This window comes from Poromitra crassiceps, assembly GCF_964638095.1.
Source record: "Poromitra crassiceps genome assembly, chromosome: 2".
In the NCBI taxonomy this organism is placed as follows: Eukaryota; Metazoa; Chordata; class Actinopteri; order Beryciformes; family Melamphaidae; genus Poromitra; species Poromitra crassiceps.
In genome coordinates, this window is record NC_139624.1 from 102,047,383 (window position 1) to 102,061,565 (window position 14,183).

A 14,183-nucleotide genomic window follows, 5' to 3' on the forward strand; every position below is an offset into this window, starting at 1 on the left:
AAGGTTATTTGTATTTCACAGTTACAGTTTCACCATTTCAAAGGGCTTCACAAAGCCCACATTGCAATACATTAAAATAAGAAATTAAAAGATTTCGGGCATCCTGGCAGTGCAGCGGTAGGTCCCCTGCATACCAACACGAGGGTCCTAGGTTCGAGGCCCCGTGTTGGTCCTCCGGCTTGGTCGGGTGTCCAGCCGGATTAAGGGTGTGTGTCCTGGTCGCTGCACTAGTGCCTCCTCTGGTCGATCGGCGCGCCTCTTTGGGGGCAGGGGAACTGAGGAAAATAGCGTGATCCTCCCACATGCTAAGTCCCGCTGGTGAAACTCCTCGCTGTGAAGTGAAAAGACGCGGCTGGTGACTGCACATGGGAAGTATGGTGCTAGTCTACAACTCTCCCCAGATCGGCACAGGGGGTGGAGCAACGGCCGGGACAGCAGGGGGAATTGACCAATTACAATTGGAGAGAAAACGTATGAAAAACCTGGACAAAAAACTTGATTTAAAAAAGAAATGAAAGCCTTCCAATCATAGACACCGAATGAAAACGTGCTCTAAGTGCAACAGTATGAATGTACCTCGGGGCCTATATCAACAACGGGATAACGGCTTGTATTGAGACCATAGAATGATCATGTCAGGGAGAACGGCTTGTATTGCTAGTAGTATGAGTAAAGGAGAGAGGTAGGAGGGATGTGACTGTGAGTAGAGGTGGAAGATATGGGACAGCGGGATGTGAGATTTTAGCCAATGTTGAACGATGGGGATTGTCTGATGTTCTGACGGGAGCGTGAAGGTATTGGTAATGATTACAGCAGTCTCCCTTCCCATCCAGACTACAGGCGGTCCTGAGAAGCACACAGCATTCCAAACTCCCCGGTCGGTCTTGCCACTCTTGTTAACTACGGTACGCACGAGTTGTGGCGGCGCACTGTAAGCTGTGATTAAAATGCGGCTCTTCCACCGACAAGACGCCGTCCCCAGTGTATCAGATGGAAGCCGAGCGCGGGCATATGCTCGGCGAGGTGATCCGCCGACGGATGACAGGTGGTTGCCCAGCCATTTGCATAATTATGGATGTGGCGCGCAGGCTGGTAGTGTGCCATAAACAAATCCATATGGCCTTCAGGGAGAACACCGAGCGCCTCGCCCCACATCTCACCAATATACTTACCGCCTTTTCCTGTACGTGAGACAAGCTTCTCGCCGAATGTTTTAACTGGAGTGTGAAGTAAACCCTGCTTGTTTTGGCAGTTATGTTCAACTTCGCGCTGAGCTTCAATTACAGACTGCTCAGTGTGCCAACTGTAACATAGGCCGGTGTTTCCTGTAGCGTTTTGTTGTAGAGGTTTGGCGGTCGTGGCGTAATTTGGGTTCTGAGACCCGGATTCAACCCTGGGCCCTTTCCAGGATCCGATCCAGTCGCTGCTGCAGTTTAAGAATGGCCTGTATCTGGATAGTCAGATCATGATACTGTATAAGGCCAATTTTGCTGTAATTGCACTCGTATTGGTTATTTTTGGAGAGACGCGGCTATGATGAGTTTTGTCTCATATTTACATTTTTCTTTCTGTCAGCGGGGCAATTTTCCAGCTGTGGAAGGGGAGACACCACAGCTGAACGACACTGAGCTCCACAGCACCCATCTCCTCCCCTGCTGTCTCTACAGTATATGCCTTTCAGTTGTAGGAGTCAAGCCAAGTCAAAGCTCTCACAGTTGAGCTGTATAACGTTTCATTTGGGCTCGCCACGGAGGCTTTTTGCAGAAACAAAAGTACTTATCATAACCGCTTCCCATGTCGCCGCTGACGTATAGTACAATAGAGGAGGCACTGGGGGTCGGGGTCTTATTGCTGCCAGACAGAATTGTGAGAAATTACAGCGGTCCCAGCAGCGCGCCACTGTTGGAAGGCACTGATGTGGAAAGTGATCTGCTCGATAGGTGGTAAAAGCAGCTAAGTGGTTTCATGTTGTTGTGATCCCGTATGCCAAAAGCTAATCTTTCCCTCAAACTCTTTCTCTCTTTCTCTGTATCCCTCCTCCTTTCCCCGGCACTTATCCCTCTCTCCCCCCCTCTCTCTCTCCACCCTTCCCCTCCACAGACATGCCTCTCCATGTCCGCCGCAGCAGTGATCCCTCCCTCGCCGGGCTGGTGGAAGGCCAGGCTGGTCCCGAGGAACCGTCCAGGAAGAACCCGACCCGCTGGTCCACAACCGCTGGCTTCCGCAAACACAACCACAGCCTAAACCAAAACCCCAACGCAAGCACCGGCACCAGCAGCCTGGAGCGAAAGGTAACGTAACCGTGGTCAATAACAAGGTTAACACGAATAAAAATTCTACTTTCCTTAAAAGATCTTTGCTTCATATAACCTGCATCACTTTGATATACGCTATGAATTTATGTCATAAATATTTGTCAGGCTAAAAAGGTGATAAACTCTTAGACAAATAAAAAGGTGGGTAAGCTGAGCTCAGCTCTTCTGCAATATACTGTAGTATCAGAATCTTCTGCCGTATCCTGTGGTGCAGCAGCCTTCCTACTATAGGTAATAACAGGTAATGCTGCTTTCAGAGGAGTGGAAGTCTTCACACTTACAAGAATTATACCCTAAAAGTCAATCTCAACCATTTATCTGTCTAGTATTGAGTATTATAATTCTATTTTTTGTCAAACAAAATATCCTCTGCTCTGTGGGGATGTGTTTCCAATTTGCAAAGTACTGTTCAGCAAACATTTTGGTCAGGAGTCCAGTCAACACCAGATATTTCAAAAGTCGGCATACAATTTTTATTAACAATAATAATGAAAAACAAAGCTGAATACTTTTAATCATTAAATCAACGTAACATAAGTTATTTAGTCATTTTAACGAAATAATTGAACATTCAATTGATACGCATACCTGGAAATAGGAAAGCTCTTTAATAATGCAGTTAGTATTAATGAGGTATATAAATGTAAACCTTCTTTTGAAACAGACTGTACTGTATAATGAACCCAAACCAGAGCAGGTATAAATGTAGACAATTCACTTATCACACTTACTATATGTGATTCTGGAGAAATATTGAGTCTCATTCCCAGGTCATCAAATACTGACATTTAGGTTGGTCCAAAGCGGCAGTACTTTGTTCTTTACAAAAGCCACCCCCCACCGTCCCCCCCGTCCCCCCCAAACTGCTGGCCATGGCATGACAAGAATGTGTGCAAATGAAAGTGGATACCACTTTATCCAACTATACACCACTATAGTAAGCAGGCGATTTTATAAGGAACCTTTACTGCACTGCAATGGACCCATATCTGATAAGAAATCCCTCATAGGCTGGTGCTTTCCTACCACTTACTAGACTCATAACAACAAAAAGACTATCTTGCACATATCCTCTGTTAAACCACTATACTAACTCAAAGATCTTGCCTAAAAGTTATAACTGCAGATGAACCAACGGAAGCTTCATCAACGATAACGCCAAGGATGTGTGCTCTGAAATCCTCCACCCTCTAGCAGCAGCCTCTGTGTTTCTACCTCTTACTGTAGCTTTCTTCTCTCATTTTCATTCCTGCTCTCCTCCGTGCCCCGAATCAAAGAACAAACTAACCCACGAGATATGAAGCCTGCGCTACCCCGCTTCAAAAAAAATCCAGCAGCAGCAGCAGCAGGGACAGCCTTTATCTCAATCTCCCTCTTTTTGATAATGCCCCTAATTTTCTTCCCAAAAAGACAGACGAAGCAGAAATGTTTTTAACACCTTCCCTTTGTTCTAATTTCACCTTTTTCGAGCTGATAATAAACCCCAAAAAGCATAGCTCAGGTACACCCTCTCCGCCGCTTCTGAAAGGGAAGGAAGCCAATTAACTAGTCAAAATGGCCGCCCCCACATGGCGCTGACAGACCTTCCGTTCTTGCTGAGAAAGACAGATTTTCCCAATCAGACAGGGGAGGTACGTAAATAATACATGGAGGGGGATGAACGTGACATGGCAGCCCTCCACGTGATTAGCGTCTCTGCGAGTGTCATCTGATAATCCTATTTCAAGACACTTTGGTTGTCAGCGCCTCCATATTGTAACACAGCGCTCCCCAGAGGAGGGCGGAGGAGGGAAGTTAGTTGTAGGTGAAACGGCTATTAGGCCTTTCAGTTTGACGTTCTGGGCTGTGTCAGACTGTGCAGAGACGGGAGAAAGTCAGTTAAAACCCTGAAGGAGTTGAGTCGCTGAGATGTGACTGTTCAAAGCAGAGGTTTCTCTGCCTGATGACAGGGAATGATATCTCATAAAGCACACCCAGGACTTCCTCTGCCTCTTCCTGTCTTTTTGAAATGTAGACCGTGTAAAAATATGGATGTAGCCGCCATGACATCACCCATTGGTTTGTGGACTCCTGTTCTGAAGCCTGCCATTTTGACCGTCGCCATCTTGTTATTTTATTTAGCCAGACAGAGCCGCAGCGGCGGCGGCTGCTATTGGTCTGTGATCATCTATTTGACTATAAATTGGACCATACTGTACGAAATGAACATCATGCTGTATTGAAGAAGACTTGAAACTTCTTAGGAACGTGCTTACTGAGGTAATAAATCAAGTGAGAAGTCGCCTCATTTTCCCATTGACTTCTATATAATATGACTACAGTTTTTCACACTTCTTCGTTGGCTTCATTTTTAGAAGACGGAGGTTGCCGATGAACTATGCTGAACGTTGATGTTTGGTTGCTTTTGCACTGGGGGATCAGCAGGGTTGGGTGTCAGGGTAGGGCTGCTGCGATTTGCGATCAAATCGTACATTGCCGATGGAAGGGAGTGATCGCCAATTGGCTTTTCTACAGCGATATTTAAGGCGATTTGAACTAACTCTCTATCATAAGACGTTATAAAAATAATCTCTAGAAGCTGCGCCTACTGTACACTAGAGATGTTTCTGGCAGAGCTCTGTTAATCAGTGCGAGTGAGGGGGGAAAGCCGTGCTTAACGTTACAGCACTCAACGTTATGAAAATAATCTCTAGAAGCTGCACCCTACTGTACACTTAGAGATGTTTCTGGCAGAGCTCCGTTAAAATGTGGTGAAAATCAGCACGAGTTAGGAGGAAAGCCGTGCCTTAATGTTAACAGCACTCTGCTCTCGATCTTGTCTCCTTCTCCAGTTTCTTGCAGCACCGTCAAGTCAGCCAGAATGTAAAAGTATGTCTTCCGCCGCAGGCTTTCAAAATTAAATGTAATGTTATGAATATTGAGTAATGCTTTAGACTAGTTTCACTCCATATGTAATCGTAACACATCACAACCAGTATTGTTGATGTGTAAGCTATTTTATGGAGGTTCCTCATAGTTAAGGCTAGGAGTTATTTAAGTTTATTTTGCACTGCGTGCTTTCATTTTTAAGGCTAGAAACGGAAGTGGTTGTGTTGTTTGCCGTGTTCTGGTGATGCAAGGTTAGCAGCAGCCGTCCCTGTGAATAACATGGCGATCTCAAACTTTACTCCAGCCTCCGTGTTGTGTTACTTTCTATGATGAAGAGTCAGAGTGCAACAGTGCAACAGTTACTTATTACAGCCGCTGTTAAATCATGTTGAGTTACTTTCTATGATGAAGAGTCAGAGTGCAACAGTGCAACAGTTACTTATTACAGCCGCTGTTAAATCATGTTGAGTTACTTTCTATGATGAAGAGTCAGAGTGCAACAGTTACTTATTACAGCCGCTGTTAAATCATGTTGTGTTACTTTCTATGATGAAGAGTCAGAGTGCAACAGTGCAACAGTTACTTATTACAGCCGCTGTTAAATCATGTTGTGTTACTTTCTATGATGAAGAGTCAGAGTGCAACAGTGCAACAGTTACTTATTACAGCCGCTGTTAAATCATGTTGTGTTACTTTCTATGATGAAGAGTCAGAGTGCAACAGTGCAACAGTTACTTATTACAGCCGCTGTTAAATCATGTTGTGTTACTTTCTATGATGAAGAGTCAGAGTGCAACAGTTACTTATTACAGCCGCTGTTAAATCATGTTGTGTTACTTTCTATGATGAAGAGTCAGAGTGCAACAGTTACTTATTACAGCCGCTGTTAAATCATGTTGTGTTACTTTCTATGATGAAGAGTCAGAGTGCAACAGTGCAACAGTTACTTATTACAGCCGCTGTTAAATCATGTTGTGTTACTTTCTATGATGAAGAGTCAGAGTGCAACAGTGCAACAGTTACTTATTACAGCTGCTGTTAAATCATGTTGTGTTACTTTCTATGATGAAGAGTCAGAGTGCAACAGTGCAACAGTTACTTATTACAGCCGCTGTTAAATCATGTTGTGTTACTTTCTATGATGAAGAGTCAGAGTGCAACAGTTAATTATTACAGCCGGTGGTAAATCATGTTGTGTTACTTTCTATGATGAAGAGTCAGAGTGCAACAGTGCAACAGTTACTTATTACAGCCGCTGTTAAATCATGTTGTGTTACTTTCTATGATGAAGAGTCAGAGTGCAACAGTGCAACAATTACTTATTACAGCCGCTGTTAAATCACGTTGTGTTACTTTCTATGATGAAGAGTCAGAGTGCAACAGTTACTTATTACAGCCGGTGGTAAATCATGTTGTGTTACTTTCTATGATGAAGAGTCAGAGTGCAACAGTGCAACAGTTACTTATTACAGCTGCTGTTAAATCATGTTGTGTTACTTTCTATGATGAAGAGTCAGAGTGCAACAGTTACTTATTACAGCCGGTGGTAAATCATGTTGTGTTACTTTCTATGATGAAGAGTCAGAGTGCAACAGTTACTTATTACAGCCGCTGTTAAATCATGTTGTGTTACTTTCTATGATGAAGAGTCAGAGTGGAACAGTGCAACAGTTACTTATTACAGCCGCTGTTAAATCATGTTGAGTTACTTTCTATGATGAAGAGTCAGAGTGCAACAGTGACATATTACAGCCGGTGTTAAATCATGTTGTGTTACTTTCTATGATGAAGAGTCAGAGTGCAACAGTGCAACAGTTACTTATTACAGCCGCTGTTAAATCATGTTGTTACTTTCTATGATGAAGAGTCAGAGTGCAACAGTGCAACAATTACTTATTACAGCCGCTGTTAAATCATGTTGTGTTACTTTCTATGATGAAGAGTCAGAGTGCAACAGTGCAACAGTTACTTATTACAGCCGTTGTTAAATCATGTTGTGTTACTTTCTATGATGAAGAGTCAGAGTGCAACAGTGCAACAATTACTTATTACAGCCGCTGTTAAATCATGTTGTGTTACTTTCTATGATGAAGAGTCAGAGTGCAACAGTGCAACAGTTACTTATTACAGCCGCTGTTAAATCATGTTGTGTTACTTTCTATGATGAAGAGTCAGAGTGCAACAGTTAATTATTACAGCCGGTGGTAAATCATGTTGTGTTACTTTCTATGATGAAGAGTCAGAGTGCAACAGTGCAACAGTTACTTATTACAGCCGCTGTTAAATCATGTTGTGTTACTTTCTATGATGAAGAGTCAGAGTGCAACAGTTAATTATTACAGCCGGTGGTAAATCATGTTGTGTTACTTTCTATGATGAAGAGTCAGAGTGCAACAGTGCAACAGTTACTTATTACAGCCGCTGTTAAATCATGTTGTGTTACTTTCTATGATGAAGAGTCAGAGTGCAACAGTTACTTATTACAGCCGGTGGTAAATCATGTTGTGTTACTTTCTATGATGAAGAGTCAGAGTGCAACAGTTACTTATTACAGCCGCTGTTAAATCATGTTGTGTTACTTTCTATGATGAAGAGTCAGAGTGGAACAGTGCAACAGTTACTTATTACAGCCGCTGTTAAATCATGTTGAGTTACTTTCTATGATGAAGAGTCAGAGTGCAACAGTGACATATTACAGCCGGTGTTAAATCATGTTGTGTTACTTTCTATGATGAAGAGTCAGAGTGCAACAGTGCAACAGTTACTTATTACAGCCGCTGTTAAATCATGTTGTTACTTTCTATGATGAAGAGTCAGAGTGCAACAGTGCAACAATTACTTATTACAGCCGCTGTTAAATCATGTTGTGTTACTTTCTATGATGAAGAGTCAGAGTGCAACAGTGCAACAGTTACTTATTACAGCCGTTGTTAAATCATGTTGTGTTACTTTCTATGATGAAGAGTCAGAGTGCAACAGTGCAACAATTACTTATTACAGCCGCTGTTAAATCATGTTGTGTTACTTTCTATGGTGAAGAGTCAGAGTGCAACAGTGCAACAGTTACTTATTGCAGCCGCTGTTAAATCATGTTGTGTTACTTTCTATGATGAAGAGTCAGAGTGCAACAGTGCAACAGTGACTTATTACAGCCGCTGTTAAATCATGTTGTTACTTTCTATGATGAAGAGTCAGAGTGCAACAGTGCAACAGTTACTTATTACAGCCGCTGTTAAATCATGTTGTTACTTTCTATGATGAAGAGTCAGAGTGCAACAGTTACTTATTACAGCCGCTGTTAAATCATGTTGTGTTACTTTCTATGATGAAGAGTCAGAGTGCAACAGTGCAACAATTACTTATTACAGCCGCTGTTAAATCATGTTGTGTTACTTTCTATGATGAAGAGTCAGAGTGCAACAGTGCAACAGTTACTTATTACAGCCGTTGTTAAATCATGTTGTGTTACTTTCTATGATGAAGAGTCAGAGTGCAACAGTGCAACAATTACTTATTACAGCCGCTGTTAAATCATGTTGTGTTACTTTCTATGGTGAAGAGTCAGAGTGCAACAGTGCAACAGTGACTTATTACAGCCGCTGTTAAATCATGTTGTTACTTTCTATGATGAAGAGTCAGAGTGCAACAGTGCAACAGTTACTTATTACAGCCGCTGTAATCATGTTGTTACTTTCTATGATGAAGAGTCAGAGTGCAACAGTTACTTATTACAGCCGCTGTAATCATGTTGTTACTTTCTATGATGAAGAGTCAGAGTGCAACAGTTACTTATTACAGCCGCTGTTAAATCATGTTGTGTTACTTTCTATGATGAAGAGTCAGAGTGCAACAGTTACTTATTACAGCCGCTGTTAAATCATGCAAGAGGGAGGCCAATGGAGGGAGGCGGCTTCAGAACGCATGGGGTCAGTCTCGACTCTTTTCTCATATAAATGCATAATGATCGATTGTTTTTTTCCTCCAAATTATTAATGCCATTAAATAGGAATAGGTCTCTTTATCAAAAATAATAATAATTAAAATGGCGGCTAATTAATAGATTATGGCGATCTGATCGTCTATCGCCAATCTCTAATGGCCACGATTGGACAATATGGAAATAGGGACGATTGAGCAGCCCTATGTCAGGGATTACATGTAACAGGATTTAATAGGCTAATATGATTACAAGACAATGGCTGTTAACCATTACAATTATCATAACAATACACATTAATCAGATCACATATATAAAAAGGTTTATTACTTTTTTGAATGGATTGCTCAAAAACATGTTGATGTTTGTCTTTAGACAGCGTGAATATAGACATTGCATGATTTTACACATCTTGGAATGATGTTTGTGTTTGGTTGGACTATTCAAAAAATTGAAGCTTGTTGTTCAGATACACATGGATTTTGCAAGACACCCAGCAGTTAACAGTAATCTGGAATAGATTATATCTTGAAAATAATCTTCTTCTGGCATAAAAAGTAATGAACTCACAGCAGGAGGCTGTCATTTTGCAAGCAACATGGTCCCATTTGAGAAAAGGCCATTAGATGTCTTCATTGAAGTGGGAGTCTAAGTCTTCATAATCTTCAGTATCTCTCTTTCATACATCCAGCTGTCATATATTTACAGCCAGTATATGCTTGTAAGTCTATTTTTATCTAATAAATAGCAGATGTCGAATGCATCAGGCAGCACTGTCTTTGAAATATTTACATCTTTGGCACAAAAACAGATCTTAAAGAAGAGGATATTACTCAAAACCATACTGCACATCACATATGAGCATTGCCAAAAGAGTGCATGGACACAAGCCATGCAATGTAGAGCCCTCTCCCCTCCTTTCTCTCTCCATTGTCTGGGTCCATTTCCTTTACAAAGCGCAGCCAGGCGTGTTCCGTTCGAAAAACCCCTGCGAGTCCAATTACGGCAGAGTCAGGCTCGGTTCTGCTAAATCTCCCTGTGATATACGGCCGACGGGAGTCCTCAGTCGTCGGCCAGCACTGTAAACTCATCACGTCTCCCAATGGCTTTACAATCCCTCCTCTGGCTTTTCAGCGCTTTAGCCCAGTCGAATAAAAGCATCGGCGGATGGATATGAGCCCGGTGATTTACCGCCGCCTCTCTGGTATCTGGGTTTCTCTCCACCGATTTTTTTTACGATTTGGCATGTGTGTCGTAAAAAAGTTTTGGAGAGAGGGAGTGCTTTGTACCGGCACGAGGCGGGCGACCGAGCCCCGAGATGCTTATCGGGCATCCATCTCAGTCGGGCCTGCCGTGACCCCACCGGCTTTTACGACCCTGTCTGCCGCCTTTCCTCGGGCCCCGTCACGCCACATTCAAATCCACTAAAACGCACACGGATTATTTTACCGTGTTTTTACTTTTTCCTACTTTTTTTCTTTTGCTCTTATTGTGAGATGTCTCATTAAAGAGCACCAGAAACTCTTTCTCTCTCTCGATCCTTTGCTGCCGTTTCTTGACTCATTCAATCTTAAAGCATTCTCTTTGTCTCCGTCCATCTCTGTGAATCGGACTCTCCGCTGTGATTCCTATGATTATTTCTCTATCCTTTTTTATATAGCGTTAGCCACCACAACCTTCACATCACTGGGCTTTCTGGGCCAAGGCCAGCATGTGTGTAGTATGTGTGAGTATAATCTTGTGTGTGTGTGTGTGTGTGTGTGTGTGTGTGTGTGTGTGTGTTTTGAACGTCACCTTGGCAGGAGTATTTTGTAGGGTGCTTTTCATGCAATGGAGAAGCTCAGCTGCGACTCCTCTGCTTATAACAGGCCTCTTATTAGAGAGAGATGATTAGCATGGAGGTGTGAGGGGGTTGGAGTGTGTGTGTGTGTGTGTGTGTGTAATGAGACTTGAATTAACTTTATTGGTGTGTGGAATAGGTCCAAGGCACCCCCCCCCACACACACACACACTCACACACACACACACACACACACACACACACACACACACACACACACACACACACACACACACACACACACACACACACACACACACACACCATACCTGTCATCCAGCAGCTATTGACAGCACAGAGCCACTCCACTGCCTGTCTGTGAAAGGTGGTGCTTTAGAATCTAAAGCACCATCCCCTTGTGTGGGATCCCATGCATAACATATTTTAGGGCTGTCAATCGATTAAAATATTTAATTTCGATTAATTGCATGATTGTCCATAGTTAATCACGATTAATCGCAAATTAATCACACCATGTTTTATCTGTTCTAAATCTACCTTAAACCGATATTTTTCAAGTTTTTAATACTCTTATAAACATGGGAGTAGACAAATATGCTTGCTTTATGGGGATATGTTTATTATTATTGGAACAATGACAAATACTGTCCTATTCGTCAGAATAATCTCAAAGGTATGCATGCTGAACCATACTGTATACTGAAGTAGAACCATATACTAGCCTATTGTAGTAGGCTGCATAATTAGCCTACTGGTTCATCTGAACAAAACAAACTAAGAGCACAGCTTAGCATGGCATTTATAAATGTCTTTTGTAATATAGCAGCAGTGTAGTAGGCTAGTGAAGACTACAATAAATATCGGCAAATGAAGACCAGGGGCCCTATCTTGGTACAGGCGATATTCCCTATTTGCGCTTGCGCACCTGTTTGCGTGCCTTAACGATAGCAGTCCACCTTGCGCAAGTGTCCAGGTGTTATGCCGAGTTTTGCACCCCCGCCCGGCACCACGCGTCCCCACCTCATGGGAGCATATTGTAATGATTTATACAGAAATTTAACTGTTTAAAAGTTATATAATCATCTGGGTAGACGTGACCTCCCTGTTTTCTAAGTTAAAACAGCCCCGAAATATGGTGGGGATGCAATTCTCGGCGGGGATGTGGAAACGTTCACGGCACCTGCTGCAGGCGCAAATTAGAGCCGTGCCAAATCATCTGCGATTCATCTGGATTTGGGTGGTTTTAAGCACCAGAATTATTCACAGGTGTGGCCAGGCAATGCCTGGGCGTTACATCAGTCAAACCAATCAGATTCCCTCGCAATCACTGTGTTTGCACGAGGCATGCAATATGCTGTAATTCTCTCCATGCGTAATAGAGTGGACTCACTCGTGCCGAGGACAGACAGAGATGGAGAGAGCTTGTTGACAGATCATCTGTGGTGCCAACGACCCTCCGGGTTATGGGATAGGTGAAGGTGAATAATAGCCTATTGCAAATAGTAGTAGTCCAACAAGTTTTCTCAATTCATTTCCCTCTTTGCATGTGATAAAAGTTTCTCAGTGAGTTATAGTTCCCAACCCCCAATTTTTTATCCCATTTTTAACCCCCATTAGTGCTAATTTAATTTATTTATCCTGGTTGCTGCTCCACCCTCTGCCGATCTGGGGAGAGCCGAAACTGGCTCCATGCTTCCTCCAAGACATGGGCAGTTAGCCAGCCGCTTCTTTTCACCTCAGGGGAAGCTTCACCGATAGGACATAGCACGTGGGAGGATCACGCTATTCCAACGAGTTCCCCTCCCTCCGAACAGGCGCCCCTAACGACCAGAGGAGGCACCACATCAGCAACCAGGATATTGCATGTTTTGGTGAAGGGGGTTCCTATATGAAGGAAACCCCCAGGGGGCACGGGGAGAACATGCAAACTCCACACAGAAAGGCCCTTTTGACGACCCCACCCGGGCGGTGGGCACTCGAGGACATGCGGACGGGCACGCATTCCTTCAGCGTTTACAGCGTCCCAGGTGGGAATCGAACCCAGGACCTTCGAGCTGTGAGGCGACAGCGCTTACCACTGCACCACCGTACCCCCCCTCAGTGAGTTATAGTTGATTGCCTCACTGAATTATCTGTTAATTTTAGCAGCAGAATTTGATGTCCTAGCATGGCACGTCTGTGCGTAATGACAAACGCCTCCTCCATAATCAAAAGGGCCCACAGTGGCATGTTCTTCCTCAGACAGCTCCGCAAACTCAACGTCTCCCGTCCGGTCCTGACTCAGTTCTACAAAGCCACCACTGAAAGCATTCTCTCATCATCCATCTCTGTGTGGTTGGGCTCTGTCTCTGCCCTGGCTGAGGGGCAGATTGCTGCGTATCGTGCGCACAGCAGAGAAGCTGACAGGACAACAGCAACTGTCACTGAGTGAGCTGTATGAGGCCAGGGTCAGGAAGCGGGCAGGGAGCTCTGTCTCTGACCCCTCTCATCCTGGTAACTCCCATCAGGAAGGCGTTTCTGTGCCATCAAAACCAGAACCACACGCCACCTAAACAGCTTCTTCCCGAGGGCTGTGTCTCTCCTCAACAAGCCCAATCACGTCTGAGGTCGTGGCCACCCCTTGATACAGCCCTCTTGTTGTGTCTGCTTTAGGGTCGAGGAGGCCATGCCTATAGGAGTCTTCCTCGGGACGCGGCCGGCTGCGCCACACAGTTCCAGAGAGAGACCACCCGCTCCTCTCTCAGCGCCAACCATCCCATGGTGGACCGCTGGCTCGACCGCCAGGAACAGGTAGGGTGCACTCGCTTGATTTGAACCTATGTAACACTGGTATCGGATCGGTACTCGATATGGGCCCATACCCAAAACCCAGGTATTATAGCAGGACTGAGAAAGTTGGATCGGTGCATCCCTTGCACACATTTGATGGAGAAAATGTGTGGGCTATTACACCTGGAAGCAGTTGGAAGCGTGTGATTCAGTTTGAAACATTGACAATAATGAAAATAATGTGTTACTTTATCGATCCCCATGGGAAAAATCAAACCCCTGCCCACACTAGTGACAGAAAGCAGTCATGATCACAGTGAGACTGACAGCTCACTGCCCAGTAGTGATGCGCGGGTCAGGGTTTTTTAAGGCCCGCCCCCAACCCAACCCGTCATTGGAGCCAGCCTAGCCCAGCCCGTTAAAATATCTGAAAATGCCAACCCAACCCACCCAGCAGCCCGCAACGGCCAATTTAGTGTAATATGTCTCCGGA

The 14,183-nt window shown here is 44.0% G+C and overlaps 1 protein-coding gene across 4 annotated transcripts in view; it reads left to right on the plus strand.

The window, feature by feature from the left end:
• The window catches only part of LOC310772487 (partitioning defective 3 homolog), a 660,426-nt gene that overhangs the window by 253,075 nt on the left and 393,168 nt on the right, over positions 1–14,183 (plus strand). For all 4 annotated transcript variants that reach the window (XM_083632305.1, XM_083632307.1, XM_083632306.1 and 1 more), the window contains exons 4-5: positions 2,101–2,291; positions 13,574–13,711. In XM_083632305.1, the coding sequence (XP_083488431.1) occupies positions 2,101–2,291; positions 13,574–13,711 (329 nt within the window). The remainder of the gene's footprint in view (positions 1–2,100; positions 2,292–13,573; positions 13,712–14,183) is intronic.